At 29.6% G+C, this 21467-nt stretch overlaps 1 protein-coding gene across 1 annotated transcript; it reads left to right on the top strand.

Moving 5' to 3' along the window:
- Window positions 1-17243: 17243 nt before the first annotated feature.
- Window positions 17244-17831, top strand: LOC150038169 (uncharacterized). Its single transcript, XM_090315736.1, has one exon. It carries the CDS (start codon window positions 17244-17246, stop codon window positions 17829-17831), a length of 588 nt encoding a protein of 195 aa, XP_090171862.1.
- Window positions 17832-21467: the final 3636 nt, after the last annotated feature.

The raw sequence follows: 21467 nt of genomic DNA, 5'->3' as shown, positions 1-21467 counted from the left end.
GAGGTCATTAACGCACATTTTAGGATAAAGAGATGGGTTGTTAAAACAATTTACAAAATTTACAAACTCAATTTTTTTTGTTGGGAAGAAAAATACAAACTCAATTTATTAAAAAAATAAATAATAAATAATTGTTAAGAAGTTACTGTTGATTCTACACGGATCTATTTAAAAAGCTAGTAGGAAACAAGTATTACTATTATTTAAAAAAATCGACTTAATAGATATAATTTTTTTCATGGATGGGTTAAAATTTTCAAAAATTAGATGGATGTAATCTTAAAATAATGAAAATATAGATTTATGATAACCTAAGAACAATTCAAATAGTTAAGATATATGTTATAGGTTAAGAGGTTGGAGATTTGAATCTTCGTTCACCCATGATATTATTTCTACTACTACTATAATATATAATTATCTTGTTCAATGATATAATATTTTATTTCATAAACTTCACATCATTTTTAAACGTCTCTTTTGTGTCAAACTATAAATATATTAAAAATGTTCAAGACTCTAGTATCATTATAATTATTTTAAAAAATTACATATAAGTAAGTTAAGAAAAAAGAAGAGTAAAAAACAAATTTGTCAATAAGGGTAAATTACAAAAGACCTTGTTTTAGAAATACGCATCTTTGTGATATTATTCTCCGCCTTTAATAAATATTTCAAAATTGCCCATAATGTTGAAATCCAATAAAATTTTTAAACAAAAATTATGACGTAAAATTGTGTGACAATATGGCTTAGACAAAAATTGAGACAAAGAATACTTCTATACTGATTTTAAATCTAAATTTTCCTCCAAAATTTCGGTCGGTTTATACTCTCAGTATTTTTGAAACATTTATAAAATAGGAAGGATATTATTACAAATTATAAAAAGACATATATATAATTTTGGTTTAAATCCTATTTTAATTTCTAAACTTTGAATTTTATTATATTTTGGTCTATGAACTTTAAAAAAGTGTCCAGTTTAATCTCACTTTTAAAAGTGAGTATTTAGTCATTGCTGGTAAGATTATGTTAACTCTTTAGAGATGAAATCTGTTTAAGAACGAAATTACATTAGTATAGATTAAGCCAGATAAATCTGAAGTAAAATATCGAACACTAACTGGCCAAATTAATGAACAACTAAAATATTAAACGCAAACCTTAGATTTTTCAGCATGGCCAACTTATTTGATAGTCTGATCATAAAAAATACGACTCATCTCACCATTACGTTAAAAGGTTAACAAAATCCTATAGCAGCGATTAATTTAAACACTTTTTAAACATTTATGGACTGAAATAGATGTTTTTAAAAGTTTAGGAAAAAATAGAATAAGATTTAAAGTTCTAGGACCCGAATAAGATTTAAACCTATAATTTTTTTTTAACAAATATGAAAGGTATTATAAATATTATAAAATAAATAGATGTTCATTGCTTAATGTCAAGACATGTGTCAATCTTCATGTTGTCCATGTGCCTTGTAGTCATTCATGTTTGGTGTCCATGTAAGACTACATCCTACTTGTTACTTTGCATATAAATAGTGACATGTGGTGGATTTTAAAATCACACACATTGGTGAGAAATCCACCTCAAATTTCTATTAAATTTTCATTATTTTAGTTATTTTATTTTATTATTATATTATATTATATTATATTTATTAATTATATATATATATATATATATATATATATATATATTCTTCATATCCATTGTGCTCCTCAATTTCATAATATGTTATCAGCACGAGCTCTTGTTGCTCCCATAGCTGAAGGTAAGTCCTAAAAGTAGATCGTTTTTTCCTCTTTATTTTAATTAATAAATTTTGTTATTTTGCATATTTAATACATAGTAAATTTTCAATATAAATACAATATTTTGTGATAGTGTATGTTGCCATGACAAACTTTACAAAATTAGAATTCACAGCCTTTGACATTAATGGCAATAATTATTTGTCATGGGTGCTCAATGCCGAAATCCGCTTGGATGCTATGAATTTGGGAGAAACAATTAAAGAAGAAAATATGACATCTAGTCAGGACAAAGCAAAAACTATGATTTTTCTTCGTTATCATTTCAACAAGAGATTAAAAATGGAGTATCTTACAATAAAAGATCCTAATATCTCGTAGAAAAGTTTGAAAGAAATGTATGATCGTCAAAAAACAATTATTATTCCTAAAACTCGTTATGAGTGGATGCATTTAAGGTTACAAAATTTTAAATCAGTAAGTGATTACAATTATGCATTATTTAAAATCAGTTCAAAATTATTGTTATCCGGAGAGAAAATTACTGATGTTGATATGTCAGAGAATACATTTTTTAAATTTCATGTCTCGAATATGCTCATGTAGCAATAATATCAAGAGAAAGGTTTTAAATAATATTCTGAACTAATTTCATGTCTTATCGTGGCCGAACAAAATAATGAGTTATTGATAAAGAACCACAAATCTCGACTAATTGGAACAACACCATTCCCTGAAATGAATGCTATGAATGTTAATAATCGTGGTCGAGGTCGTGGTCATGGTCGTGATCGTAATCGTGGCAGAGGAGTAAATAATTATTATTTTTATAATGATCGTTCTAATCATTCAAATTCAAAAGAACCACACAAAATGATGATCACAAAGGAAAGCTCCACAAGATAAGAGTTCAAAAAGTATTGAAAATAAATGCTTCTTATGTGAAATGATTGGGCATTAGTCACGTACCTATCGTACGTCAAAACACTCAATTGACCTCTATCAAGCCTCTCCGAAAGAAAAAAAAGAAAATGTGGAATAAAATTTTGCATACCAGGATAATGACATATTTGACCCATCTCATATGACAAATTTGGATATGGCAGACTTCTTTGAATCTCCCAAAGAGAAGATTGACACAGTTGATGGAACTTCAAGTGTTTCTTCTGACTTTGAAAATATATAGATTTAATGTTATTGTTTTCTTTTATCTATCTTCATGTTTTTTTTAGTAATTTTTGTATATTTTAAGTGCTATTTTTCTTATTGTATAATTATCTTATTTTAATGAAGAAATATAGATCATTTTCATATGCTTGGTGATTAAAAAATTAACAAATAAGATCTATGTCTAGCAGACAATGCAGCTACACACACAATACTTACAAATAAATATTTGTCTATCTTCAGAAGATCTATCTTCTTTTTTTTTAGTAACTTTTGTATATTTTAAGTGTTATTTTTCTTATTGTAATTATTTTCTTTTAATGAAGAAACATGGATTATTTTCATACGTTGGGTGATTGAAAATTAGCAAAGAAGATCTATGTCTAGTAGATAGTGTAGCTACACACATAATACTTACAAATAAAAAATATTTTTCCAAATTAACAATGCTGAAAGCAAAAGTAAATACAATATCAGGTTCCGCAAATTTGATCGAATATTTTGGAAAAACAAATATTATCTTGTCTAAAGGAATAAAATTTACAATTGATAATGCATTGTTTTCTAGTCAATCAAAGAGAAATCTTCTAAGTTTTAAAGATATATGTTGCAGTGGTTATCATATTAAGATTGATAGTAAGAATAATGTGGAATGTCTATATATTATCTCAACTATCTCAAATGAAAAATGTATATTGAAAATTTTATCTGCTTTATCTTCTGGAATGTATTATATTCGTATACGAGTAATTGAAACATATATAACAATGCACATGAAGTTCATGAATCCAGATATATTTGCTATTTGGCATGATAGATTGGGTTATCTAGGGTCTATAATGCTGAGAAGAATTATTGAGAATTCAAGTAAATACCCATTGAAGAGCCAGAATATTCTTCAATCTAATGAATTATCATATGATGCTTGCTCTCAAGGCAAATTAATAATTAGACCATCACCAGTTAAAGTGGGAACTTAATCACATACAATTTTAGAACGAATTCATAGTGAAATATATGGACCTATTAACCCACCAAGTGAATCATTTAGATATCTTATGGTATTAATAAATGCATCCAATAGATGGTCACACGTGTGCTTATTATCAAGTCAAAAGCTTGCATTTGCAAGATTACTTGCTCAAATAATTAAGTTAAGAGCACAATCTCCTCGTTATACAATTAAAATCATTTGCCTTGATAATGCTGGTGAATTTACATCCCAAGATTTTGATAATTATTGTATGTCAATTGGGATAAGTATCGAACATCTTGTAGCTCATGTTTATACACAAAATGGTCCTTCATTTATATGGGGACATGATATTTTGCATGCAACGTCACTTGTACGCATTAGGCCAGTAACTTATCATAAGTACTCGCCATTACAATTAGCTTATGGGCATAAGCCAAATATTTGCTCTCTAAATTTTTTTTATGTGTAGTATATGTTCCAATTCACATTAAGATGGGTCCTCAAAGGAGGTTAGAAATATATATTAGATCTGATTCTCCATCAAGGGGGTGATGTATTTACTACACGATTTGTTGATTGTCATTTTAATGAGACAAATTTTCCAACATTAGAGGGATGAATTAAGAAATTGGAAAAAAGAAATCACATGGAATGCATCGTTATTGTTTCATTTAGATCCCCATCAATATGAACTTGAAGTTCAAAAAATAATTAATTTACAAAATATAGCAAATCAACTACCAGATGCATTTATAGATGGAAAGAAATTAACTAAGTCACATATACAAGCTGCAAATGTTCCATAAAAAGTTGATATCCCAATACAACAAGTTGTCACTAATGAGTCTGGAACATACCAAAAGCGTGTTAGACCAGTGGATTCCAAAAATAAAAATCATCAAAAACGAAAAATAATTAATAGTAAAAAAGACTTGGTTGAGGATGTAAATACCCATGAAGAAATCATCGACATGACTAGTGAGGAAGGTGAAATATCTAAAGATAATAATGAGATTTTAATAAACTATGTCATGACAGGAAAAAAATGGAATCGAACAAATGTAGTTATGAACAAAATTTTTGCATATAATGTTGCTCTTGATATTATATATGAAAATAAGGACCTTGGATCAAAATCTGCTGAAAAATGTCGACATAGAAAAGATTGACTTCAATGGAAATATGCAATTGAGGCAAAATTAAACTTACTTTCAAAACGATTGGTTTTTGAACCATTAGTCCGAACATCGAAAGGTGTCAAACTTATGGGATACATTTGTGTGAAAAAGAAATGGAAATAATGAAGTCACAAGATACAAGGCAAGACTAGTTGCACGAGGTTTTTCATAACGACCTGGTATTGGTTATGAGGAGACATATTCTCCAATGGTTGATGCAATCACACTAAGATATTTAATTGGTCTGACTGTGTATGAAAGTCGGGATATGCATCTTATGGATGTAGTCACAACATATTTATATGGATATCTTGATAATGATATTTATATGAGAATCTCATAAGGATTTAAGGTACTTGAAACATATATATCAAATTCTCGGGAATTGTATTCAATAAAGTTACAGAGATTACTATATGGATTGAAACAATCGGGACAGGTGTGGTACAGTCGTCTGAGTGGATATTTATTGAAAGAATGATATACAAATAATTGAATATATCCGTGTGTTTTTATAAAGAAATCACTCAGAATTTCTATTATAACTGTATATGTTAATGACTTGAATATAATTGGAACTTCTGAAGAGTTTTCAAAGACAATAGAATATCTTAAGAAATAATTTGAGATGAAATATCTCGGAAAAACGAAATTTTGCCTTGATTTGCAAATTGAGCATTTAGTAAACGAAATATTTATTCATCAGTCAACTTATACAGGAAAAATTTTGAAAATATTTTATATGGACAAAACACACCCATTAAATATTCCAACGGAAGTCTGTTAATTGGATATAAAGAAAGATATATTTCAATCTCGAAACGATAATGAAGAACTTTTGGTCCTAAAGTACTATATCTTAGTGCAATTGGTGCACTTATGCATATTCTAATAATACAAGACCAGATATTGCATTTTCAGTAGATTTATTAGCTAGACATAGTTCTTCTCCTACAAAAGACATTAAAACAGAATTAAGTATATACTCCCTTATTTCCGAGGAACAATCAATATGGATTTGTTTTATTCAAATAAATCAGATTTTGACCTAGTTGGTTGTCCATATTCTGGATATTTATCTGATTCACACAGAGTTAGATCTCAAACATATTATCTGTTTACATGTAGAGGAATTGCTATATCATGACGATCGGTGAAACAAACCATAACGGCCACTTCCTCAAATCATATTAAAATTTTTGTAATTCACGAGGCTAGTCGAGAATGTGTATGGCTGAGATCAATGACTTAGCACATTCGTGAAACATGTGGCTGGTCTTTTAATAAAAAACTTCTAACAATATTATACGAAGATAATACAGTTTGCATAGCCCAAATCAAAGGAGAATATACTAAAGGAGATAGAACAAGACATATTTCACTGAAGCTTTTCTACACTCGTGATCTTGAAGAAAATAGTGACATTATTGTACAACAAATTTGTTCGAAAGATAACCTGACAGACTTATTTGCAAATGCATTACCAACCGCAACTTTTGAAAGATTGGTGCACAATATTAGAATGTAGTGACTCAGAGATCTTAACTGATGTTTTCATGAGAGAGTAAATATATTGTATTCTTTTAGGAGTATATATTATATGAAACATGTACTCTTTTTCCTTCACTAGAATTTTTTTTAGTAAGATTTTAACGAGACACATTTTATATATATATGGGCATCTAAGGGAGAGTATTATAAATATTATAAAAATAAATAAATGCCCATTGTTTAGTGTCAAAGCTATGCGTCAATGTTCATATTGTTCATGTGCCTTGTAGTTATTCATACTTGGTATCCATATAAGACCATATCATATTTGTCACTTTGCCTACAAATAGTGGAATTTGGTGGATCTTAAAATCACACACTGACATTGGTGAGAAATTCACTTCAAATTTTCACTAAATTTTCATATTATTATATTTTCATAATTTTAGTTATTTTATTTTATTATTATATGTATTTATTATTATTATATTATATTATATTGTATTATATTTATTATTATATCATAGTTTCTCCATATTCGTTGTGGTCCGTTGTGCTCCTCAATTTCATACCAAAAGGAATATTTTTTGTAATTTAGCCTATTAATAAATCCAATGCATATATAGCCTCATATTTTTTGTAATTTAGCCTATTAATAAATCCAATGCATATATAGCCTCAAACCTCTAATAGTAGTTAGCGGTGGGACCACTTTATCCACGTGTACCTCGTGGCTGTTGGGTGGCGTGGCGAGTCAACTTTTTTTCTTTTTTCTTATTTCTTTTTTTTTTTGTAGTCATTTGTTTATTTTCGATTTAATCCTATATCTCAAAGTACTGTATTTTTAAATGGTTTATGATGTGTCTATATTATAATAACCCATCAAAATAGTTTTTAAAGTATATTTCAAACAATTTTGATCAAAAGTGTTTAAATAAAGACGAGCTTTTTGAAAAACATTTTTTTTCTTAAGTCAATCTAAACAAATTCTTAGATTTTAAGTTTCATTTTGATTTAATCTTCAAATTTTAAAATTTATGACTTTATGTTTAAGATTTGAATTTTGTTTTAGTTTACTCTCTAACTTTAAAAAAATTTTCTTCTAATATCGATTTTTCATTAAATATGTATTTTTAGTATTTAGTATTAGTGTCTATCAATTAATTTAAAATAATTATATAATTAATAAAATATCACTATTTTTATTTTTATTAAATTTAATTTTAAAATTTCACTTCATAATTATTTTAAGGACTAAAAGTACAATATATTTGAAATCCATGGACCAAGGAAAACTTAGATTAAAAAAATTAAAACTATATTTTTCCCCTTTCTTTTATTATTGTTTTTTAAATGCCAAGATTTTCTTTGCAATTATAATAGCTAGTCTTTAATTTACATCTTGGGGCCGTTTGGGGGCCCAAGTTGAGAAGACATATCACAGACTTAGATGTCACCGTTTGGGCCATCAACATCCCAACTATTCACATCTGATCCCGACATCCCCACAGTGTTAAGTTTTGCCCACCGATATCGCAACTCATCTTCCCACATCACTCGTCTTCCCACCCTCTGCCTGACATTTTCGTTCTCTCATTTCTCTCTCCTCAAACATTTTTTAGCGTTAGTTCTTCCTTGGAGAAGAGTTTCCTTTCTTCAATCTAATGCACAATCAGTGGGTGTTCGATTTTGAGTTTAGTGGGGGGAGGTCGTTCTCTTTTTCTCAAATCTATTGATTCTTTCGTTCTTTATTTTTCTCACCCTCTGAAATGCTTCAATTCCTTGTCGTCACTTCCATGTCTGAATCAATTTCATATGTATCTTATGATTTCTTATGAAATTTATTCATATGAGACCGAGACCAAGATCGAGAAAGAGCAAGAGCGAGAAAGAGATAAAGACAGAGACAGAGAGAGCAAGATAGAGACAAAGAGCGAGAAAGAGAGAATTAGACCGAGAGAGAGCGAGAGCGAGAAAGAGATAAAGAAAGAGACAGAGAGAGCAAGATAGAGACAAAGAGCGAGAAAGAGAGAATTAGACCGAGAGAGAGCGAGAAAGAAAGAATTGGGCCGAAAGAGAGAGAGAAATAAAGAGAGAAAGAGAGCGAAATTCCCAAAAATAAATTAATGGGAGGCTGGTTCCTTTTTCACTATTGTTCTCATTAAATTGATGTAATGTTGATCTACTTCTATTATTCTCCATTATTACGGTGGGTGAACAACTATCCCCTTTCTTTGATGAGAAGTTTGGAATGAATAATATAAAATTGAACTATATACCATATCTTAAAATTGGAAAGAATAAAAAAATGCAATCAATGTCGTATTCCAAATAGGATGGATACAATAATTGGATTATAAGATTAAAAAAGAAAAAAACTGTTCATACAAGCAAATTATTATAAAGTACAAAAACTGAACCATATAGCACTGACATAACAACTCTGCACATCCAAACATAGACATCAAAACTCCTCAGATATCAGAACTTTTCAGACATCAGAACTTCCCACATCCGATATCATCTCAGCGTCCCAAACAGTCTCTTCGTATTTTGTTTTCTCGTCAAACCAATAAATATCCAATTTTCGTATTTAGTTGTTTTTGTCTATCAACTAATTTAAAATAATTATAATTAATTGAACTTCACAATTTTTCATCATTCTTAAAATTCATTTTAAAATTTAACTTCATAACAATTTTAAGGGCTAAAAATTCAAGTCCGGTTTGATAACTATTTGATATTTTGTTTTGTTTTTTTGAAAATTAAGCCTATTTTACTCATATTTCTTACAATGAATTGTATCATTTAAAGTACAATGGTCGTATTCTTAATCAAATTTAAAAAAAAAAAAAATTGAAAGCTACTTTTTTTAGTTATCAAAATTTGGCTTTATTTTTAAAATTTTTGGTGAAGAGTAAATAATAAATGAAAAAATCTGGAGGTGAAAATAATGTTCATGACTTAATTTTTAAAAGTAAAAACAAAAAATAAAATGATTATCAAACGAGATTGTAATGTTTTAAAATATAGAATGAAGTGTAAATTAAAAGGAAAAAAAATAAAATTATATTTTTATATTAATTTTTTTCCGCCAATATTCTCAATGCAATTATAACAGTCAGCCTTTTAATCTACATCCTCGTGTTTGGTCCCCTCATCACAATAAATAAAAAGCCAATGGTTCACGTGGTAGAAATTTGGTTAAAATAACATTTGAAATTTGTTGAATTGTAATTTTTATAGTTCACTAGGATTGATCTCTTACTCCAAGTTAAATTTGATTAAAATTGGTTAAATAAAAATAATTATTATAAGGTAAGAAAATATAATATAGGAATATTTTTCTAAAATTATAGATTATAAAATGTTTTCAAATTAAAAAAATATTTTTAAAAAATAATAAAATAATAACATTGATTAAATTTAAGATTTATTGAAATCACATTAATTAAAATCAGAAAATTCTAAAATACAATAAGAATAGTACTTAATCTATAAAATTTCAACCTCTCATATATTGGTCATCAATACATTTTAACTAATTAGAGATGAGTCAATTTACAATTTTATGTTTTATGGTTCAAGGTTGACCACATGATCGTTAATTTTTCATATAATATGTGTAATTATAAAATCACATAAGTAAAATTTACAACTTTCGACATTGAAGTTTTTTGTTTTTGTTTGTTTGTTTGTTTTTTTTTTTTTTTTTTTAAATTTAATGTAGAGTGGGAAATTCAAACCACATACTTTTAGGTCAAAGATACATGTTAGCCTTTTGGCCCTTGATCTCATATTATTGAATTTTAATTAATTAATCAATATTTTGATAACAAATATGAATTTTTTCACTAATAATTTTAATATTTTTGAAGTATTTGTTGCGTGGAGCTTAGAACAACGTATCCGATGTAAATTAAATAATTTAAATTAGAGTTAAAATGAAAAATATATAGGAAAACTAAATAATGAAAATAAATATTAAAAGAGATGACATGACAAATTATTCATTAAAATGAATCCAAAAAATATTAAAAGAGTTTCACATGGTAGGTTTTAATTTTTTTTTTTGTTGCGTTTTAAAAGAAAATGAAAAAAAAAAACAAAAAATATATATCCAACGGTCAACTTGGGTAAATTAAGAAAATAAAATTCTTATAAATAGAAAAAATCCAAAAAAATATATACACTTTATAACAAAAAGTTCCAAAAATGTTTGGACTGCATTAAATACACTTCGTGGCCTTATATTATTTTTAATAATAATATTACTACTTTTATTATTATTTATTATTTTCATCTATATCTTTTATTTGAATTTTACCAATGACCCAAATTAATCTTGGATTTCCCTATCTTCTCAAAATCTACACACACCATTTTTCATAAATTTCAATAATTTATAAGATACAAATCATTCATTGTTGCTCTCTCTAAGTTTCAATTTTTTTCCTTCTCATCTAATTGTTTAGAGAGATCCATTATTTATAAATCTATTATTTAACATAGTTTTTCTCATATTGTTCTTCATTTCCAAACATATTGTTCTTCATTTCCAAACATATTATAAATGGTTGCTCTTGATCCTAAAAAATGACAATTGTCACGATTCGATCATTACTAGTGGAAATAATTGAGTTAACTCTTAAAATCGCAAAAGAGAGTGGTAAGTGATTAGACTCTATACATTGAAGTATTTGATGATTTTTTTTGTCCAAATACACAAGAAGAAGTGGATTAGGGATTCTGAATCACTATAAAATTTTCGGTGTTAATTTATCTATCTATCTCCTTTTAGTATCTGTTTGGATTGATCTCAGAAAAAAATATTTTTCAAAAAACTCATTTTTATTTAAACATTTTTTACAAAATTCGTTGCAAATACACTTCAAAAGCTACCTTGAGTCGTTTCCAAACACTCCAATTTTTTCCAAAATGACTTATTTTTTAAATTAAACACTTGAAAATGCATTCCAAACACACCATTAATTTTGTAATTAATTTATTATTATATTTTATTGCTTGAAAATAATTGAAGTTTTGTTTTTGGATTTAATTGCTCACACTTGTTTATTTCAATTAGTAATTATTAAATTTCTATATCCATTACAAATTCTTTTCTTTCCGTTTGGATTCAAGAAAGTTTAAGAAATGACTTTAAATCATGTGATTTGAAATAAAAAAAATATTTTAAATTATTTATTTTGTTTGGAGTGAGAAAATATTAAAATGAATATATTCAAAATTATGTGTTTGGATGGTGAGTGGAAAAGAAAAGAAAGTGAAGAATTTATTAATATAAGTCTTTAATTATGATGTATTAATTGAAAATTGAAATATGACAAGGTCAAAATAGTAACTTACTTCTAAATCTCATGAAATCCTGCAACATCCGACCATTCTAGTCAGAAAATGCTTTTTTTTTTTTTTTTTTAAAGTAAAATTAGGATTTTGAAATCACTTCAATTTTTAAAATCTTCAACTTTTTTGTAGTGACAAACATCAAAATTCATTTAGGGTGTATTTGGTGCGTGATAAAAGTAGAGAGTTGAGTTGAGTTGAGTTGATAATTATTATCTGAAGAATTAAATTTTCTGGGGAGTTAAATTGTTTACAGAGTTGAGTTGATAATTATTGTCTGTGTTTGTTGTGCAGAGTTGAGTTGAGTTGGGGATCTGATGCAACTTTTTGTGAATGAGATTAGTTCTATTTTTTTCTGTTTGTTTTTTATTTCATTCTTTTATTTTTTAGTTATATGCTTCGTTATTATTGATTAATTTTCAAATATACACGTATTTTCTCAAATCATTTATGACATAAACTGGACAATTTCAATTTTTTTTCTCAATTTGTAGAACATAATAGATTGTTTTTCATATATTCTTTTCAAAAATTGTAATAATTCTAAGTCTCTTCAATCGGTAAAACATACCAACAAAATATATTTCATATTGCTGCTCAATTAATTGGTATATTGTATATTTTATTTATATATATTGAATGTATGTATATATATTGAAGGTAATTATCCCAATTACTAATTGGTATATTGTATGTATATATATTGAATCTTGCTAACTTAACTTTATTATTTCACATATCATACCGTTTATTTTTATATAATATGGATAGTATATTTGGAATTGAAATTGTACATAGGATAATTACCTTTCATTTGATTATGATGGTGAGAATGTGATGTAGTACAGTAACATTTTTCATAAGATCACAAAAATAATATGAACTGACCGAACATGTGGTCGTTTCCAAAAAAAATCACAAAATATATGTTCTTTTCGATACTTATAATATCCGTGTCATAATACAAACACAAAAATTACATGTCATGACATATGCAAAAAAAAAAAAAAAAAGATTTGGATCCAAACGGCAAATATGAGGGAAGAAAAAGAAATGAAAATAGAATCCAAAGGTTTGACAATAAAAAAAGAAAAAGAAAAAGAAAAAAAAATCAGATCTGGATCGAAACGACAAACATGAGGGAAGAGAGAAAGAAATGAAAATATATTGATTTTTAGGGTTAGTTTTGAGGGGATAAAAAAGAGAGTTTTGAATGGGTAAAAAGGGTTTTAATAACCTATAGATTTTCTTTATGGGCTTAACAAACATGAGTAATAAATATCCACCCAACTCAATAACTCATACCCATTTATCAAACACCTCCTTAAAATCTATTATAACTCAAAATCCTTCAAAAGCATGAGGTACCAAACATGCCATATTATAATTAAATATGATGTTTTAAAATGTGATTGTTAGTGTTTTTCTTTAATTTAAAGTGAAATAATTTGTATACCATCATTATTTAAATTACTTGTTAATAAAAAATGCATTAATTGGCTTGGTCAGACCCATATTAAGAAAAAAATCATTAATTTAAATAAATCATATTCAGCCCATCTAAGATTATCATATTGACCATACACATGCTTTTATTGACAAAAATAAAATCAAAGTATTTTTACAATATTTTTTTTCATATAATATGCATATTTTAATTTTCTAAAATCCATATTGGTAAAAATATAAAAGTATTTTAAATGCACTAATTAGTAACAAATCAAATGACAAAAATAAACATATTGACAAAATAAGAGAAAATAGTTTCATTTTTGTGAGAACAGATTATATGAGAATAAGAAACTATAAGGAAAAAAAAATCTCAGCTAATTTATGTTGCTTTCACGAGACAATTTTATTCCCTATATGTTACTCAATGTGTCATGAATAATCGTTTATCAATATAAGATAGATTACTAATCTTTAAATATAACACGTCAACCATATGACTCAACGAATCCTAAAACGTGCGAGTAGTTATATATTAAAGAGAACAAAATTTGGGATATGAGCATTAAGGGAACAATTTTGTGTTTTGTGTATTTTTAAACTATAAAAAAAATTACATATTTACGAACTATCTATAGCAACACAGATAATTAATTCTTTTGTGGAAATATATTATTTAATTAAAGTCGCCTCCTTTACCAAATAAATAGACACTCTCACGTAGAGTTGTGGTTTTCAAATTTTCTAAACAGTGATTTTATTAATACTTCCAATAATTTTAACTTTAAACTTTGAAATTATTTATTAAAAAAACTTCAAGGTATTATTATTAAAATAAAAAACGAGAGTTGATGTGAAAATAAAGTGTAGAATAAGAAAATGGTTTTGACATTATTTGTCAAAAGTGAAAATCGTAATGATAAAATGGAAAAAAAAAAAAAAAAAAAAAACACACACACACACAAAAACAGAAAAAAACGACGATTCTAACTTGAGCTCACAAGGATGGTAGCTAGGTAACATGAGCACTAAGAGAACAAATGCGTTTTATTAACTTAAAATTTAGTTTGTGAAATATAAAATGCGTAAAAAATAAACATAGTCCAACTGATATAACGTTTATTTTATCAACTTCGAAATTCAATTTCTCTACTTCAAATATTGTAAAAACTTAACATTTTAAGAAAATATTTTTATTTTTTTAAAATTCTCAAACAAACTTGTTTTCTAACTGATTAAAAAAAAAAAAGTTAATTAATTACCAAACAATCCCTTAAAATCACAAAAAGCTCTTTTGAATGAATGTCAATTCTATCCTTTACATGTTGTTATTCTTAAAAAAAAAAGAAAAGAATCGATTAAAAAAATTAGAAACCATATGAGATAGTTGAAAACTATTTATAAAAACAGAGACTATATTTTTTGTATGTATGCATGCGTTTGCGTGTGTGCATGTGTAAGTTTTGTCCCTCTTCGAAAGGTTCAACTTTTGGGTTTTTAAATGAAAAATAGTTAGGTGCCTCCTAAATTATAGAGAGGTTGTTTGGAGCCCAACATGAGATGGTATCTTCCCACATTCTATAACATCTTAGTGTTTAGAGATCTATTATCATATTTCATCGATTTTAATTGTTTGTAGGTCCATTTTCGGAACGTGTTTCGTGTCTCACCATCATTTTCCTTTCGTATATCGTATATCATCTTAGTGTTTGAACATACTTGATTGTTCATACTCAATCAGAACTTCTCAGACATTAGAACTCTTCAAACATTAGAATCCTCCACATCCTATATCATCTTATACTTTGAACATATTCAATCGTTTATACTCGATCAAAACTCTCCAAACATAAAACTAGACATCAAAACTCCCCATATCCTATATCATATGAGCGTCCCAAACAACCTTAGATATCTTTGTGCATAACACTCACTTGTCCAACCATTATTTGTCACATGATAAACTTTTCTTATATCGTTTTAAAATTATTTTTGATTTTTGATTTTTTTTTTTGGTGAGCAAATATAATGAAATGCACAGAAATGGGTCGATACATCCCTTTATAGAGGCAATTGTCTCTATATTTTGGTCCAACATAAAATAGAGGCGAATTTTTCTTTCAAATATTTTTTGTCAATTTTTTTATCCTTGTCTGGGTCCCAACGCATTTTTTTCTTCTGTTTTATTTGTTTATGAGAGTTAAGGTTGCGAAAATTAAGATTAGGATTTTAAATTACTTGTCATGTAATATATATATTTAAAATTTATTAAAAATGCATAATTAAAATTAGAGGTTTAAAATTACACATACTAAATTTGAATAAATATTACCAGGACAAAAATGATAGTTTAACCTAAAAAATAAAAGAAATACTATGTTAAAAAAAAGAAAAGAAAAAACCAGGTTGCATCTTTGTAAAGGAGCAACCTTTAAAAAAGACAAAAAAAAAAAAAAAAAAAAAAACATCTTTTTCCATAATTTTTTTTGGTTTAGTGTCTATTTGATTCATCAATTTCAAATTGTTAAATTTTTAATCATAAATTAGTTTGAATTCAATTTAGTTCATATATTTAAAAATATCATAATTTTACTTTCGAGATTTGAGTTTTGTATACTATGGTCTATAACTTTAAGATTTACACTTTTAACCTCGATTTTACACAAAATACTTACCTTAAGTTTAATGTTGATAACTATTGATTAATTTAAAATAATTAAGTTTCACTATTTCTTCATCACTATTAAAAATTCACTTCATACTTATTTTAAATTAGTTAACAAACACCAACACTAAATAATGAACTGAGTATTTATTAAAAATAATCGAGGTTAAAAATGTAAAATTTGAAATTTAAGGATTAAATTGAAACAATACTCAAATCTTATTGATGGTAACATTTTCAATTCTAGTGACTACATTGAAATCAAGCTCATAACTAAATGGCTAAAAGTGTAATATTTTGAAATCGAGAGTAAATAAAAACTAGACTCAAAACTTATAGATAAAAACATTATTTATTTATTTATTTATTTAAACAACCTCATTAGGGTCATTAATCATCTTTACAACAATTTTATTGCAAATGAAAAAATTGTTAAGAAAAAAACCCCAATACTATCACAAAAATAAGTAGAAAATTAAAAAAAAAACAATTAAAAGAAAGCAATAAAACTAAAAACTTCAAACCGGAGAAAAAAAATCACGAACAAAAGAAATTCCACTATGTGAAGAATTATTACAGTTACACACAAATCTATTTCCGACTCTTATAAAAGCACTTACATTATACCAAGCTATAGCTCGTGTAATGTGGTTGGAGTCCATTCCTTTCTTGAACTTTTTTTATTATATTAATATTTTGTCAAAATTCAAGAGAAAGGTCACTTCTGGACTTCCATTTCGAGCAAGGAAGCAAGGGCGGAGTTCGTAGATGAGCAAAACAATTAATGTTCGATGGAAATTAGAGATTTAAGCACAACGATCAGATATTATAAAATGAGGTGCCCTGGAGTAGATTCAGACGAGACTATTAGAAATTAGTTTATATTTTGTTATACAGGTAGTTAAATGGTTAGTCATTGTTGTAATTATGCCTATTTATAAGCCTCTTTTGGTTAATAAATGATATAGCAGATTTATTTACACTGCTTTAATATGGTATCAGAGAAAATTAAAACTCTTTGACTTTTCGTTTTCCCTCCAGCCATTTTTTTCTCGTGACTTTTCTTCTTCTCGGGCCGATCTCGCTCCCCGACCTTCCGGACGCTAACGCTGATCTTGCTCGCCTCTGTCCACAGTGTCGAGCACCACCGGTGAGCGCCAATTTTTCGTTCTCCTTCTTCATCTGAAATGACGATCATGACCAGATCCGACGACCCAACCTCATACGGAAACTCTAACTCCATGAAGAATGTTCGAGCTTCCCCATCTTCCATTCTTGAACAATATCAGAACCCTTACTTTCTTCATCCCTCAGACAGCACCAGCCTTGTGCTCGTTTCCAATCTTCTTACGGAATCGAATTACGACTCATGGAGTCAGGCGATGAAGATCGGGCTCACTGTCAAGAATAAACTCGGCTTCATCAATGGTGAAATCCCTCGACCTTCCGGTGAGTTACTCAGTTCTTGGATCATATGTAATGGCATTGTCACCGCGTGGATTCTTAACTCTCTTTCCAAAGAGATTTCTACTAGCATCAACTTTTTCGATTCCGCTCAAGAAATTTGGGTTGATCTGCAAGAACGGTACCAGCATAAAAATCAACCAAGAGTCTTCCAACTACGCCGTGAAATTTCCAACTTATCCCAAAATCAAGATTTTGTTACCACATATTATGCCAAGCTGAAAACGTTGTGGAATGAACTCATCTCCTACCGCCACCCATCTTGTTCTTGTGGAAAAGGTGGTGTCAAGAACCTACAAACTTACTTCTAAACAGAGTATGTTATGGCTTTTCTCATGGGTTTAAACGATTCATCTGCTCCTATCAGATCTCAGTTGTTACTAATGGAACCAGAACCATCAATCAATCGGGCCTTCTCTCTAGTTGCACAGGAGATTGACCAGAAAGCTTATTCTTTATCCTTTGGCAATGCGATATCTTCATCTAATGCCACTGCTCTCCTTGTGAAAAATGGTTCTTCTGTTTCCCACCAGACTGCTCCAAGCTATTCTCGCAACACCAATTAAAATAAGAAGAAGGATAGACCGATCTGCACCCACTGTAATATTCAAGGGCATACTGTTGATCGTTGTTACAAACTCTATGGATATCCACCAGGGCACAAGCTTTACAAACCTCCCGAATCAGCAAGAGCAGATCATTCTGATTCTTTATCCTCTTTAACATCCAAACAATGCCAAGGCTTATTGGCTATGCTTCAGTCCCATCTTAACAAGTCCAAAACAGCCACCATAGCAGCAACGTTCAATAAGGCAGATTCTATCACTCCTACAACTCACGTTGCAGATATTTTTTCCCTTTCTGATATATTTTTTGATCAGTGGATACTTGATTCTGGTGCATCAGCTCATATCTGTCATAATAAGGTCCTATTCACTACTCTAAGACAAATTAAACCGACAACTGTTACTTTGCCTAATCAGTCTCAGCTTCTGGTTGAATTTGTTGAGGATATTCAAATCAGTACATATATCATGCTACAGAATGTGCTATATATATCAGATTTCTGTTTCAACTTAATTTCCATAAGCTCTTTAACTTCCTATATACTTGTCATGGTCACTTTTTTTAGCGATTTTTGCCTCATTCAGGACAAGTACTCTTTGAAGACGATTGGCAAGGCTAACAAATGGAATGGATTATACTTGTTGCAAGCATCAGTTGATAAGTCCTTACATTCATTTTTACATACTACAGAACTTGTTTGTTCTTCCACTACTACATTCTCTGCTTCTACTTGGCATAATCGGCTTGAACATCCATCATATAAACATCTTAGTTTCCTAAAAGACATTTTACATGTAGACATGGATAGTACTTGTAATAAATGTATGATTTGTCCTCTAGCAAAACAAAAACGACTGTCGTTTTAATGCCATAATAGACTTGTTGCTCATGCTTTTGATCTTATACATTGTGACATTTGGGGCCTTTACAATGAACCTACTCACATTGGATATCGTTACTTCTTAACACTAGTTGATGATTATTCTCAGTACATTTGGGTTTTTTTGATGAGGAACAAAAGTGAAGCTATTACTATTGTCTCTTGCTTCTTTCAATTGATTGAAACTCAATATGGTTTTTCCATAAAAGCTTTTCGATCGGATAATGCACCAGAACTAGCCTTTACTGATTTTTTTGCTGCCAAAGGTGTTCTCTATCAGTTTTCTTGTGTTGAACGGCCTCAACAAAATTCGGTAGTAGAAAGAAAACATCAACATTTGTTAAATGTTGCACGATCTCTGTTATTTCAAGCTAGGTTACCTATCTTGTTTTGGTGAGAGTGCATATTGACCGCATCTTATTTGATCAACCGCATTTCATCTCATATCTTGTCCTGGCAAACACCTTACTATCGTTTGACTGCTGAACATGCTGACTATACTTCACTATGAACTTTTGGTTGTCTTTGTTTTGCCTCTACTTTACCTTCTCACAGGACCAAGTTTCAGCCTCGGGCCATTGCCTCTGTTTTTTGGGATATCCCACTAGCATCAAGGGCTATCGCTTATATGACATTGAGAAGAAGCAATTCTTTATTTCAAGGGATGTTGTGTTTCATGAAGACATATTCCCTTTTCATCAAATCAGTTCTCAAGCTTAGGTACTTGACCCTTTTCCTGATCTAGTTTTACCATTATCACTTCCATTTTCAAGTGATTTATCCAGCAGTGAAGCCTTTTCATCATTTGCTTTTGCTACTCCTGAGCTTTCTGACCAGCTTACTTCACATGACGTTTCTCAACCTACTACTCCCTTTGTTCCCTTTGCACCTGCTGATGATGATGCTGTAGACACTGATCAGCCCCATCTGTCTTGACAATTCTTCTCACTGTCGCCGCTCTACAAGGACGACTAATCCACCCTCATATCTCAGGGACTATCATTGCAACCTCATTTTACACAATCATTCTCAGCAGACTGTTATTAAGTATCCTTTGCAAGCTGTTTTATCTTATGACAGACTGCATCCTCTCTACAAGATGTTTGACCTCAATATCTCAGCCGCATATGAGCATCAGTTTTATCACCAGGCTGTCCCTCATGAACATTGGCGTCAAGCTATGTTCGATGAACTTCTAGCAATGGAAACCAACCGTACTTGGTCTGTTGTGCCCTTACCTCAACACTCTATTGGATACAAATGGATATTTAAAATCAAGTATCGTGCAGATGGGACCATTGACCGCTACAAGGCACGGTTAGTAGCCAAGGGATACAAGCAGCAAGAAGGCCTCGACTACATTGAGACATTTTCTCCTGTTGCCAAGCTTGTTACTATCAAAGTACTTCTTACGGTTGCAGTCTCAAAAGGTTGGTCTCTACTTCAACTAGATGTTAATAATGCTTTCTTACATGGTGATCTAGTTGAAGAGGTATACATGGATCTACCCTTGGGTTACAAGCACAATGTTATTCACAAACAGGGGGAGCATCTTGTTTGTTGCTTGCATAAATCCATATATGGCCTTAAGCAAGCATCACGCCAATGGTTTGACAAGATCTCCAAGGCACTCCTTTACTTGGGATTTTCTCAGTCCAAGTCCGATTACTTCTTATTCGCTCGAGGTTCTGCTCAATCCTTTGTTGCTTTGCTTGTTTATGTTGATGACATAGTCATTACCGGTGCTTTTTTACCTGTACTACATGAGATTAAAGATCATCTGCATGAGGTCTTCAAGCTCAAAGACTTAGGGTCTTTTGGGTATTTCTTGGGCCTTGAAATTGCAAGATTGTCTCAGGGTATTTTTCTATCACAACGGAATTATACATTGCAGCTCCTAGCATATCATGGTTTGTTGGCTTGTAAACCAGCTCCTCTACCTCTTGATCCGGCTTTAAAGCTCCAATTTGATGTTGGTACCTTCCTTCCTGATGCAACATTGTATCGGAGACTCATTGGAAGACTGCTATACTTGACTATTTCTCGGCCCGACATAGCTTTTTCTATCCATAAGCTCAGTCAGTTTGTTGCTCAACCTAGATAACCTCATCTTGATGCTGCCATGTCCTTACTTAAGTATTTGAAAGCTTCTCCGGGCCAAGGTATTCTGCTACAACCTGTCCACATATTCCAATTAAAGGCGTATTCTGATGCTGATTGGGGATCTTGTCCTAATTCAAGGAAGTCTATAACCGGTTTCTGCATCTTCTTGGGTGATTCCATAATTAGTTGGAAAGCTAAGAAGCAGTCTACGGTATCCCGTTTTTCTGCCGAAGCTGAATACCGAGCTTTAACTGCTACTACAAGTGAATTGCTATGGGTTGAACAACTTCTTCATGAGCTTTCGGTACCTTTTATTCATCCCTCTTTAATCTACTATGATAATGAGGCTGCTGTCCATATTGCTGAAAATCTGGTTTTTCATGAAAGGACGAAGCAC

Source organism: Benincasa hispida, chromosome 1 (genome assembly GCF_027475165.1).
Source record: "Benincasa hispida cultivar pf3 chromosome 1, pf3_genome.v1.1, whole genome shotgun sequence".
Lineage (NCBI taxonomy): Eukaryota > Viridiplantae > Streptophyta > Magnoliopsida > Cucurbitales > Cucurbitaceae > Benincasa > Benincasa hispida.
The sequence above is the reverse complement of the archived record's forward strand: the minus strand, read 5'-3'. Positions and strand labels throughout refer to the sequence as shown.

Excerpts from the sequence above, each read along its gene's own strand:
- LOC150038169 (XM_090315736.1), top strand. The coding sequence starts at position 17,244 with ATGACGATCATGACCAGATCCGACGACCCAACCTCATACGGAAACTCT.